Raw genomic sequence first — 12,805 nt, forward strand, 5'->3', positions numbered from 1 at the left:
TTTGATTTCAACGTGTTGCTTAAAAGGTCTTCGGGTCGGGCATTTGAGTCTGAGAAATGTAAAGATGTACATCTCTGGTGCCCATGAGCCATATCTGATGATCGAACCTGAAGAAATTATACAGGAATGTGATCACTACAACACCATAGAGAAGGGGATGAGAAATGAACTGAGAAAGACTATAGCACCCCCTTTGAGAAGCACAGAGTGGGGATGAAAGATGCAGAAGCAGGTATACCAGTTGAGGCTTGAAGCAACCTTGACGATGAACAATGTCAGGACATCCGTCTTACAGGATCGATAGACTTCAAAATGTGCAACACAGCAATGGTTGTGAAGTATCTTGAAGAACTAGGTTAATTGCCACTTTTTTGGGTCACAGGGATGAGGCAATTAACTTGGATATTTCCCCAAAGAAAATCCGACTGCATATTTTCAAAGTTATAATGGGATGAACACTATAACTAGGTCAGCGATGTGATGAAATAAGAAGTTAGTTTTGAACTGCTGTGGACGAGGGAGGGACTGCTGCACCAACAAGAGACAGACATCCCTGAAAGAAGTGACGTCACCTTCATGCTAACCCGTTTGACGTTACATTAAAATGTCCTCCCCCATGAGCACCGAGGGTGACGTCACCGCGCATCCGACCAGTGACGTCATTAACCTCAACTCGCCACCGGGCACCAGGTTTTAGGAGCGACGTCTGCAACACTCACATAGTTAAGTCCATCTCTGGAAATAAATAATGTCATAACGGAAACGGAAAATACATTGTGTCAGCCGGTTGCTATCTCCGTCCGCCCCGTTAACGTTAGAATAGTTTGGAGGAACACACACAGAAAATGGAATGATGATAGATATTAAAATAGATAATAAGATATGAAAAGGCATAACGGGTCAAATTCACATATTTTCTAAATGCCTTACCAGAGAAAATAAATGTATGCCGAAGATAGACACCAACAATAAAGTTCAATAAACGCAACGTTTAATTCTACAAATCTTGCGACAGCTTCCAGTGGTTTGTCCTCGCCGCACTAATGCGCATGCCCACGCCGGACGCCATGCTGCCTTCAAGTGTTGTCAGTGGACGCGAGTGGAGCGTTGTCGGTGAAACGGTTGGATCCGGTGGGAGCGGAACATTCCTGACAACACTCAAATGCAGCACCGGCTCTATCCTCAGGAAAGGCGTCACAAAAAATAAACAAACGGACCAAACCGAACATATACGGAGCGCGTTGTATCAATACTTCACTTTTTATTTGTGTGCATCAATGCGCAGAGCCAACCACGTTTGTGGTATTACATAACTGATTCACATGTTCCATCTGCATGGTGCAAAATGAAAGGCCCACCACAAGGTGTCACGGTACAGAAAGCAACACGTTCACTCACAGCAGCTGTAGACTTTCTTCCTGCTGCATATTAGCAGCTGTGCAATAACATGGTGATAACGGCCATATCTGTCTATGTAATACAAACCATAAACCTGCAGGCATTATTTTATTTTCCACTGTGCTGATATGAATCATACATTTAAGGAGGAGGGCTTCCCAGTACATCTCCCTTTACCTCTGATTAACGAGCCACTTTCAGCCACAATCCCGGCGTGATGTCCAGGAGCCTCCAGAGCGCAACTCAACTTGTGACCACTGTTCGCTCGTTGCAGGCCACGCCCTTCCCCTCCTGTTCACCAATGGGGGACCGACTATGCCACCTGTGCAGAAACATCTATCCAATCAGCCGTGCCGTCCTCGCTTCCTGGTTTCTGCTGCACACTGCAGTGGTGTACAACTCTCTTCAATTACGAACATCCCAAAAAAATACAATTTTTCTTTCTTCTGCAGTCATCGTAGCCTCGAATTTGACCGGAAAATCATCGTCACCAGTGCGCGAGGCTACCGAGGATTTCATTGGTTGTTCTGAATGAGAGGTTAAATAGAGCCCGCCTCTTGCACGCCTAGTTTCCTCACCAACTTACCTGCACGAACTAGAAAGTCCAGTTTCTCAAGCTCGTCCTAGAAAACCCTGAGAGTCCTGTAGGCAACATGGACCTGGACAGGTAAGACATGGTCATTAATAAGCAGTTTAACTCCAATGTATACGTGTTTAAAATACTTCAGATGTCTTGGGTTTCATTGTTCTTTTGCACATAGGCAGCAGTACCTGCTTTCTCATTGGAAAAAAAACCACATCATTTCTATAGTTTATGCCTTTAATATATTTTTGATATGGGGGAGTTACTTTGGTACAGATTACATTGCAGAAATAACCAAAATGAATATGCTGGTAGTGATTGTGTAATAGGAAAACATTAGTGTAATTTAATGAGGTCTAGTTAATCGTTACTGTTTTTATATGTTCTATAATTATTGAAAAATGTGTTGTTTCTATCTATCTATCTATCTATCTATCTTTCTCTCTTTCTCTCTTTCTCTCTCCCTCTCGCTCTCTGTGTCTGTGTGTCTGTGTGTGTGTGTGTAAATATATTGAACTATTGTTTAACGTGTGCCCTTCTTGCTATCCTCTGAATGATGTCTTTTAAAAATGACATTTAGAAATGACTCTTGTGCCAGCTTTCTGACATTTTCATACCTCAACCAGTACATCTTGCGTTATTTAACCGTGGCATACAGGAGGGGACTTACATTGACACACGGAGCGTGCACATGAAGTTGGAGTTCGGTGAGAAACAGCCTGGGGCAGACTCGTGGCTTGGCAGACGCTGCTTCTGTTAATGACCGATTAGCTTTGCAGTAACAGTGGCTTGTCGGCTCTTCCCATCCCTCCCTCGTGCTCCCAGTAAACGGCTGGTGGTGGTGGTACCCAACGACGTGCTGGTGCCCTCTCGCAGAGTGTTGAGCAGCGAGGATGAGGCCTGGAGGAGCTACCTGGAGAACCCGCTGACCGCTGCCACTAAGGCCATGATGAGCATCAACGGAGACGAAGACAGCGCGGCAGCACTGGGACTGCTGTACGACTACTACAAGGTGGGGAACGGCTTCACATTGCAGCCTCATGAAATTATGCTATGATAAAAACAATTTTCGCATGATGTGTTCTGATTTATTTCAGTTCATATTCTTAGTTTTGTTTCTGCTATGACCTTGTCAGGTTCCCAGAGAGAGAAGATGTTCCTCAAGTGGTGTTAAACCCACAGAGCCCTCTCCGATCGGGCCTGAGAACTGCGGTAGCCTGGAGATGCTAGATTACCATCTTCAGGCTCTCAGATCCATGCCCGTCAACCTCTCCCGAAACAACAACAACAACAACAACAACAACAACAACAACAACACCACCACCACCACCACCACCGCTGCAGAACATCAGGGCTCCAAGTATGGTGTTGTCAGCCTCGCAGGAGACACCAGAGGAGGAGAGGGTAAAGGTGGAGGTGGAGCGCCTCGGGCTCTGGTCAAGACAGAGGGCCAGACCTCCATGGGAGTGTCCTGCTCTGCAGGGTCCTACAGAGAGGAGATGAGGATGGCTTACGAGCAGAGCCACTATGATTTGTCCCACGCCGGGTACTTGAAAGATGAACAGAGAGGCACTCCGGGCAGCACATATGAGGACGCTGGAGAAGGAGAGGTGAGACTGAGACTACGAGAGCCTTTGCTTTGTGAACCGGGATCAAGACCTGCATTATGTATTCTATGTATTCTTCTTTCACAGATGTACCACAGGAGCCCCTCCTCAGGAGTTGATGAATTCCGCCACAGCCCACCCACGTAAGTTTAAAAACTCACAGATGTGAATTGTATTTATAAGACATTAAAGGATAAGGCTTTATTTATTTAATGTGTCTTGTACATTTTGGTCATTATTGACACTTTTTAAAACCAAGTCTGTCTCTCAAGAACTCTTTCTTAACCTGGGTCACATGCACGGACATCCTTTCCTAACATAGCTGGGCACTGTAGTTAGTTTCTTAGCAAAGGTTACTCACCGGAGTAAATAGTGTTTGTTGGGGACTATTTTCAGTTGTCGATTTAGTGTGTGTGCGTACGTATATGTGTGTGTGTGTGTGTGTGTTCATGGTAATGAAGGAACGTGTCAGTCAGCGCAATGAAGTGGCCCGTTGATGTGTTTTACAATAAAAGAGCTTTATGGCAGGAATAAGATATAACAAGTGTACATATAATAAGTGTTTGTAGATACATTGATTGTTTGATTTTTTTCATGGTATTTGCCTGAGTTATTTTGACAATAAGAAACATGCAACCATACTTATCATTTGGAAGTTGTGCTTTTGCTTTTGAGAGTCGTTTTGATAAATAAATAAATACAAAACCAGTTCCGAGCCATTAGAACCAATTCTTGCTGCATCAGTCTTCTTCTCAAGTTCAATTTACTTAAAAATAAATATATATATATAATGTTCTCACAGTGGAAGCTTCCAGTACTGTCTGGAGGCCAGCATGTCGCTGCGGCCGTGGCAGGGAGAAGGACCCATGGCGTACCTGAACCGGGGCCAGTTCTACGCTCTCACACTGTCGAAGGCCGGCTTCAGATCCACCCAACGTCAGCCCAGAGGCAAAGTGCGGGTGAGTGGGCCGACGCCGTCACGGGGGCCCGATGGGGGTCCATCCAGCAATGAGCAATGCACCATGGGAGGCTCTGAGCTGCAGCGGGAAAGTATTGTGCAGGTGAGGGAGGGGCCGTAGCTCATAGAGGGGAAGTGTGGAGTTAGAGGGTTCTACAATTAGCTGGTTGTCGGGGAGCACGAAATATCATATTGTTTCTGATTCTCTCTCTTCTTTTTTTTTACGCTGCTTGGACCTGATTATACTGTAATATATTGTGTGTATCTTCGCTTCTGCTTTCAGAGTGTTATCATGGTCGTCTTTGGGGAAGAAAAGTGCAGAGACGAGCAGCTGAAGAATTGGAAATACTGGCACTCCCGGCAGCACACTGCCAAACAGAGAGTCCTGGACATTGGTAAGAGGAGCGGTGCCGCTGCATTCATGGCCACTGATGGGGTTTGTAGGCGGAACAGGAATAGGCCCAGATACACACGTTGCTATTAAATATCACACTAAAAAATAGATATTTAGACACCTGAGCTCCACAAAACCGTAGAGTAAAAATTACAAAATACAAAAGAGCAGGTGGCAAACCTGCAGGAGCCTCCGGGAGGATCCTGTCGCATATCCCAAGGTGGAACCTGACTCAATTTGAATAACTGTCAATCGTCGAATTCCCACAGGAGCGCTGTGAATAGACAGCCAATGGGGTTCATTTGCATAGACGTTGACAGGAGGAATAGGCGGAGGCCTGGACAGGAGCCATATCCTGTCCCATCAGCAACCGACAGGCCTCAACCTGTGGTTGGAAACTCAATGGAATGAGGCACAGATGTCACACGGGTGGGTTTGTCTGTGGCAAGTCCACGCCAGCCCCTATACGCTCGCGTGGGAGCAAAAACCTTTACGGGATTTGATGTGGAAATGGATTTGTTGGCAATTTTTGTTTTGTTTTCATGGGTGAAAAGTTGCCAGATTACGATATAGATTATATATGTGAGATACACTTAACAATGCGTGCATCGTAAATGCAACCTGTGGTTTCCAACCTGTGTGACCGCGTATCAAAAATCAGTGTCTAATGAGTTTTGAGCAGTTCCACAAGACTCTCGGGTTTGTTTGAATTCAATCAGGTGCTCAAGGTCTAATATCGTGACAAAAGTACACAAAAACTACCATGAGTCGACTACAATGCCCAGGAGTATATTCCACCATGGGCGTGCTTAGGGATTTAAAATGCAGAACTTTAGTGCTTGTAATGTAGTGTTTTGTATCGTATTGTCGCTTGTTAAAATTAGGGCTGACGCACAAAAACGGCCACTGAAACGGTTTTCCTCCGATCTTCCCTTTGCACCCTGCAGCCGACTACAAGGAGAGCTTCAACACAATCGGGAACGTGGAGGAAATCGCCTACAACGCCGTCTCCTTCACGTGGGACGTCAGCGAAGAAGCTCAGGTAGGAACGGAGGAAGCGTTTCCTGTTTTCAAGTCAAAGCAGGAAATGATTGAAGCGAACGACACGCCTTGTTTGTTCTCCTACCTTCCCCTTCACACCCACTCCGTTCTGTCATACTTCTCCTTCGCTGTTCATACGAAACTCAAAGCCCCTCTGAACCCCCCCACCCCCACCCCACCCCCCCCACCTCCTTGTCCTTCATGACTGAGGGAGCGACTCTTGCTCTCTTATTGGCTCGTTATCTCAAATTGTGGACATAACCGCGTTAGATCCTGAAAGGGGCTACTCGGATTTCACCTTTTGTTAAGTTGGCCAGTTGGATAAAGATAATTGGCAAACTAGGTGTAAACACACACACACACACACACACACACACACACACACACACACACACACACACACACACACACACACACACACACACAAAGCAGCCCTGTTTTGGGCCCAGCAGGAGATTGAGATGAGAACTCTGTAATTGCCGCTTTGTGGGTTTGTGGGTAAATATTGACTGTTGGGCATAAACCTTCATTCCACTCTTAATTGTTTCTAGTGTGTTCACGTTAGAGATGCACAGATACCGGCTCAAATAGCTGGATCGGGCGGCGGCGACAGGCCATTCTGGTATCGCATAACATTATTTTATGAATAACAATTCAAACAAAATGTATTTATTTGTTACATTTTGAGAAAGATACTGCAGGCGTTGCGTAGATGTCAAAGCAGCTTCAGGTAAACGTGTGCTTGTCCCAGCTTGTCGTGTTTCATCGAGCAGCACAGAACACTTGAGCCTACACTTCCCATAATGCAAGTTGCATCCTCTCAGTCGACACCCTCTGACTGGTAAACATCCACATCTTCTTTTATGTCTTTTCATCTTGTGACAGATCGTCATATTTGGTTTTGAGTGAAAACGTTTGGATGGACTTCGGGACCACTGCACACATGAAAGTCCTGTGTAACTCGAGCTCATAACCCGGTGGCTGCTGGTCTGATGAGTATTTGGCCTCTGGGGTTTCGGTGTGGATACCCTCACTGAGACTTCCTTCTCCGGGCAGCGGCCATTGTTTACACTCTGATGATCAACTCCGGTTTATTTACGAGGAGCCGGTTTACCATCATCAGACGACTAGCCGCATTGAACCAATGGGATCGGTCAATATGACTCACACTGCAACTGGAAACCATAAGGCTTCGATACCAAAAGTCTTTATTCTGTATTAATATGCAGAATCTGTTTTATAGAGATGACTTGTCACTCACCGAGCCAGAGGAATATCTATGGTACTACTTTCCGAAATGCCCTCCATCCATGTGATAAACAGAAGTGGACAAGAGTCCATTGCACTGGATATCAATTGGATAATTTTTTTTGATATTATGATATGTAAAGCCTCACCAGTCGGGGCATTGGATGCTGCAGGGGGGAGACTGGTTGTGTGGACCGTGGATGTCAGTGTCAGAAACCAGATGATCATTATCCGCCTCGCTGCTGCAGGCTGACGCTCCTCCGGCTCCCCCACACAGGACCAGAGAGGTGGTGGAGGAGGTGGAGGAGGTGCAGGATGAACACCTCTGTAGTGGCGAGGAAGCCGCTGCTCTCTTTATTTCTGTGTTTACCACCAAGAAATGTAGTTTTATTTTTTAATTGGATGTCAAATTAGGCTCCGACGACGCTTGATGTCCAACATTTGTATTTGAGGTGCCAATTCTAATTTAAAAAAAAAATGTTTTGTCTTGGCCTGGCTCGGCTGTTGCCAAGCAACAATCCTCCTCCTCATTGTAATGGGAGCGTGGAATGTGTTTGCAGGGGAGGTGAGCTGCTTCCTGCTGCATGACTGTATTGTTTGTTTGTTTGTTTGTTTGTGCCGGGTTGAGCGGATGGCACCGAACGGCCCCTTACCGGTGTTACCGTTCTCTTTTTAGGAAGGCATCTGAAAGCTCTATGTACACACACACACACACACACACACACTAGCAGCAACAAGTCCGGTGCTGCTGGAGAAAATGGAGATGTGTGGTTCTGTGGAGGTGTGACTCCACGGAGGTGTGTAGGAGGCTCAGTGTGCTCCAGGCCTTCGCAGCAATCAGCCCTCACCTCTGCAGGTTCGGGCACGATGCGGTCGATGCTGTGCAGTGGGAAAATGAGCTGTTGAGCCGCGGTGAGGAATCTCTACCGTTATCAGTCTCTGCCGACCTGTTGCTCAGGCTGTCGGACCGGTTTAACGGGAAACTTCATCGGGGAGCTTATGTTGGTTCAGATGTTTTTTGGCATCGTGATTAATCGTGGCGGGAATCTGTTCCGTCACGCAGCTGAATGTGCAAAGAGAACTGTCATTTGACATCTTTACAAAAAAAACAACATTTTTCATTTAATAAGCCCTCTCGCCACCCGTCATGGTCCAAATGTGTTCATTTTAATTCATTTTCATAGTGGGTGTTATCAAACGCTGCACGTAAATTACACAAACGCATATTAATCCAATTTAATTGTCAGTATTTGGCTTCTGTACCACTCCCACTTAAATAAGCTCAACCGTTAATACTTTTAAGTATTTCAACTGTCTTTAAATAATTAGGGCTATACTGTATGTTTCTTACTTTTAGTTAACTAATTCAACCATGTATCAAAATGTAATTAAAAAAAGTAAGTGATATGGTATATTCTTTATTACCCCGCTGCTTTTAGCTCGCTTTAGACCTCTCTGCTTGCATGCTTTTTATTTGGTTCTTATTTGGGCAGATTTATGATCTCTCTTCCCCAAGAGACCCAGTGAACACCATTAGCTAAACGGAAGGAAACGCAACTACATAATAAACAGGAATTGGAAAAAAAAGAAGCCAAGAATCATAAAAAAAAGAAGAAGACATTAGATAGTAAAAGCTTTACAATCTCTTAAGTGAGGCAGTTTGCGGTCACACTGTGATGTGTCATCGTTCACACTGCCAGCTCAAGGCCTCACAACTTCCCGTCCTCTACATGTGTGTTTTCTAGGTCTTCGTGTCTACCAACTGTCTGAGCACAGACTTCTCCTCTCAGAAGGGCGTGAAGGGGACGCCCCTGATAATCCAGATCGACACCTACAGTTACAACAGTTGCAGCAGCAGGCCCATCCACAGGGCCTTCACCCAGATCAAGGTCTTCTGCGACAAGGTGCTGCCCCTCCCCCGGTCCGCTCTGTGACACTTTAGTCTTGCTTTACGTTGACTGTCTCTTTGTCTTTTCTGTCCCGTCAACCCCTTTTTAAAAAAAAAATCGATATCTTTTGCAGGGCGCTGAGAGGAAGCTTCGCGATGAGGAGAAGAAGCAGCTCAGGAAGAAGATGAAAGGTAAAAACATTCTTTTCTTTTTCTTACTTCTTTAGTAAATAATGTAATTACGTGTCATTTCACGTACAGAAATAACGTAAAAGTGAGGTTTGATTTTTCAAATCGCTGTTGAATGGAAAGACTCAAAAAGCCAGGGGGGGGGGAAAAGTCCTCAAAACCATATTAAAGCTGCACTCTGAGTGGTTGCCGTGCAACAGATGCTGAGTTAACACTCTCTCTGGTTTAGGGAAACATGGCAGCTCAGGACAGATGTCTCCCTGTAAGAAGGCGGAGAACACGCTGTTCAAAGGCATGACGGACCTGGACTCCCAGCCGGTCCTCTTCATTCCTGATGTCTACTTTGGGAACATGCAGAGAGCTGGGCAGGTGAGAGAGACACACACACACACACACACACACACACACACACTGGGGGAAATGTCCAGTGTCCCTCATGTTGCCGTTCTACCTCATTTGCAGGTGTTTGCTTTCAACATTGAAGAGGGCAACAGAGACGGGTGAGTATCATACTGTTCTTCCGCTGGTTAAAGTTCAAGTCTTTTTCCCTTTTTAAATTGTTAATAATAATGATGATGACGACTGTGTGTGTCAGAAGTGTTCTGGTGAAAAGGATGTCATGTGCTGCTGAGGAAGATGTCTGTCCACCTCAACCCAAGAAGTCCAAAGTGGAACTGGAAAGGAAAGGTTGGTAAATGTTGCTTTTGGTTTCCTTTATTATTATTATTATTATTATTATTATGAGACTGAATGAATTATAATGCCGTGTCTCTTCCGTTGCATCATCAGTTCTGCTGTATGTGAGGAAGGAGTGTGATGAAGTGTTTGATGCCTTAATGCTGCGCGCCCCAACCCTAAAGGCATTGATGGAGGCAGTGAGTATTAACAAAGTGTTGTTTGAGCTGCTACACACACACACACACACACACACACACGATTAGTCCCAGGTCATTAATACAAGTGGTTTAAATAGTGATGATAGAGGTCCAGGCGACGTCACCGCGTTGAAAATGTTCTGTTTTCTTCACAGATCTCAGAGAAATATGCAGTACCTGTTGACAAGATGGCCAAAGTTTACGGAAAAAGCAAAAAAGGGTGAGCGACTCAAGCTATTGAAACGAGACTCCAGCCTTCAGCCCCTGTAGAGGCACCGTCTTAGGTTTGCACTAAACACAAAGCACAGCTGAGGCCGATGGGACTGTTATTAGTTTAGCAGGTATTTGGTAATACGCCAAGGTAGATGAAAGGTACAAGCTCTCTAAATTCATCCTGTGGGAGACATGAATGTCTGGACCTCACTCCGTGGCGGTCCACCAACAGACGTTTTCCCCAAAACCGACCTCACAAAGCCGCCACATGTCATGACAATCCGTCAAAAAACGTTGTTGAGGCACTCAAACCTCAAACCACATGGGATCGCCAGAGTCCATAGGATTCACCCTCTGGGGACCGTGCATGCACGTGTAAAAATGTATTAAAAAAAATATATATTTTCAGGTGAGTACACGCCAAAGAAAACATAGATAATAATATTATCATATTACTAATAGATCCCCCTAAAAGCGACACAACGGCCCTTTTTTAAAATAATTAGATATTTTAGTCTTGCCCAAATTGATGACCATCCATAGAGCTATGCTACCAGCTAGCGTGGCTAACGTAACATGCAGATTAACTACAGAATGCCTTAAAGTGTTCCCGTGTTTGGTCTTCCTCCAGGGTCCTGGTGAACATGGACGACAACATCATCCAGCACTACTCCAACGAGGACACCTTCATCCTGGCTATCGAGAGCTCGGCAGAATCTTTGCTCGTCACTCTGTCAGAAATCTGAGGGGCTGTTGACCCACAGCGCTGTGCTCGCCAGTCATCCATAATTTGGGCAGTGGCGATGCCGGTGGCCTTTGCCACAGGGCAGCAAGAGTGATCATTGCTAGCAGTATTAGACGTGTTCCTTGAGGAAAGCCACGTTGGAGTCTCTGTTTGCTGTCCTCAATGGACTCGTCAGCTAAACTCCATCCACCAGGCAAACTACACCTCCACCTCACTACCCGACCTGCTGGAGGAGGGTTCCTTGCATTAGGACACTGCCATGTCCTGATTGGGCCACTTCCATGATATTTCCTGGCCTAACTACCCAGAAGAGAGGTCTTTTATTCAGGTCCCCACACTGTGGTTTCACAGGAAGCAGGCGACCCCGGGACACAGGAGTCTTGTTGAATTAACAGCAGGGACTGCTGCTTGCTTCCTCTGTGCCTTTTTGTCCTGTTTGCTCTCCTAGTGGTGGAAGCTTTAAACATTTTATGCTGGCACTCAACATATCAAAGCACATGGATTATTGTTTTGTATGTATATAATTGTTTTAGATGTGTCTCAAATATGAACTTACTCTTATCTTTCTTGGTTGTCCATCTTTTCAATGTACTGCTTACTAAATGATCCCAGAGTGACCCCCCCCTCCCCCCCTCCGTTGAGGCACCGTTATGGAACCAGACCGCGAGTCTCCAGGATGCTGTTCCACTGTTTGGCTTCCTCTGTGTCATCCACTGATTTTATACAGCCAATCCAATGCAAACAATCGGAGTTGAACAGAGCGTTTTTTCCTCCCTTTCCCCCGCTGCCTGTGTTGAACACGCGGACAGCTTTATTATCCTTCTTTTGCTTCATGCTCCATAATGTACAGTCTTTTAAAGTAGTCAATAAATATAGTTTTATAAGCAGTCACTTGTCTTGCGTTGTATCACTTTCTCTCCTTTTCTTTTATAAATGCTTCAGAAGTTCTTAAGTGCATTTTGGTCCAGATCCTTTGTCAAATGTCATTTCGAATGAAAAGTCATAGTATCAAGTAATGTACTAATGTATGAGTACATTATGTCAAAAGGTTTACAGAAAGTATCGTACTTTGAAAAAGTGATAGTATTTCTTAAACATAAACATAGTACCATATGTTGAAAAAAATAAATGATGTCGAAAAAAGTCAGTTTTTAGTATAGGATGTTGGGCCGAGTAAAAGTTTAACATCAGGAAGTTGCAGGTCATCCATGTTTTTATGTCTTTAAGACATGCTTGAAGTTTAGAGAGCTGGTTGTTCTCTTCGGGTTCGATCCATATAATTGAGTATCATCTGCATAACAATGAAAGTTTATAGAGTGTTTCCTGATAATATTGCCCAAAAGAAGAATATATATATATATAAAAAAGGTCAAAGGTAAATAAAATTGGTCCAAGCACAGAACCTTGTGGAACTCCGTGAATGTTGGTGGTCAGAGAAAATGACAGTCCGACATTGTCTTGGTGTATGTACACACCGATTCCACATTAATTTTAGTTACAATCTGATTGTATTTACGTTCATCTTTAGCCAGCAGTTTTAAACAAGATTCAATGTCGCCTGCTCTGACCCCCGGGATGCATTGAACTGTGGTCCGTGGCTTCGCTATCTTCACGTTTCTGACTGGAGCTGCCGATAACCAGTGTTTTTCTCAGCGGGTGTGTCGCT

The 12,805-nt window shown here is 44.9% G+C and overlaps 1 protein-coding gene across 5 annotated transcripts; it reads left to right on the forward strand.

Moving 5' to 3' along the window:
* Nucleotides 1-1,792: 1,792 nt before the first annotated feature.
* Nucleotides 1,793-12,020, forward strand: LOC117728268 (grainyhead-like protein 2 homolog). Of its 5 annotated transcripts, none has more exons than XM_034529084.1 (15): nt 1,793-2,065; nt 2,640-2,993; nt 3,118-3,591; nt 3,676-3,731; nt 4,391-4,649; nt 4,830-4,941; nt 5,888-5,982; nt 8,975-9,133; nt 9,252-9,309; nt 9,536-9,675; nt 9,769-9,806; nt 9,902-9,993; nt 10,096-10,181; nt 10,337-10,401; nt 11,026-11,140. In XM_034529084.1, exons 2-15 carry the CDS (start codon nt 2,928-2,930, stop codon nt 11,138-11,140), a joined length of 1,815 nt encoding a protein of 604 aa, XP_034384975.1. In that variant the 5' UTR covers nt 1,793-2,065; nt 2,640-2,927. The 5 variants fall into 5 exon arrangements, with proteins under 5 accessions (XP_034384975.1, XP_034384973.1, XP_034384974.1 ...); XM_034529082.1 differs by having other exon boundaries at nt 2,807-2,993; nt 9,905-9,993; XM_034529083.1 differs by having other exon boundaries at nt 2,807-2,993; nt 4,391-4,547.
* The last annotated feature ends 785 nt before the right edge of the window (nt 12,021-12,805 follow it).

The sequence above is a fragment of the Cyclopterus lumpus genome, chromosome 25 (assembly GCF_009769545.1).
Source record: "Cyclopterus lumpus isolate fCycLum1 chromosome 25, fCycLum1.pri, whole genome shotgun sequence".
In the NCBI taxonomy this organism is placed as follows: Eukaryota; Metazoa; Chordata; class Actinopteri; order Perciformes; family Cyclopteridae; genus Cyclopterus; species Cyclopterus lumpus.

What these genes read in the sequence shown, in the direction of transcription:
- LOC117728268 (XM_034529081.1), top strand. An exon ending in AGGACGCTGGAGAAGGAGAG is followed by an intron (nt 3,592 to 3,675) that starts GTGAGACTGAGA and finishes CTTCTTTCACAG; the next exon opens with ATGTACCACAGGAGCCCCTC. An exon ending in AGTGGAACTGGAAAGGAAAG is followed by an intron (nt 9,994 to 10,095) that starts GTTGGTAAATGT and finishes TTGCATCATCAG; the next exon opens with TTCTGCTGTATGTGAGGAAG.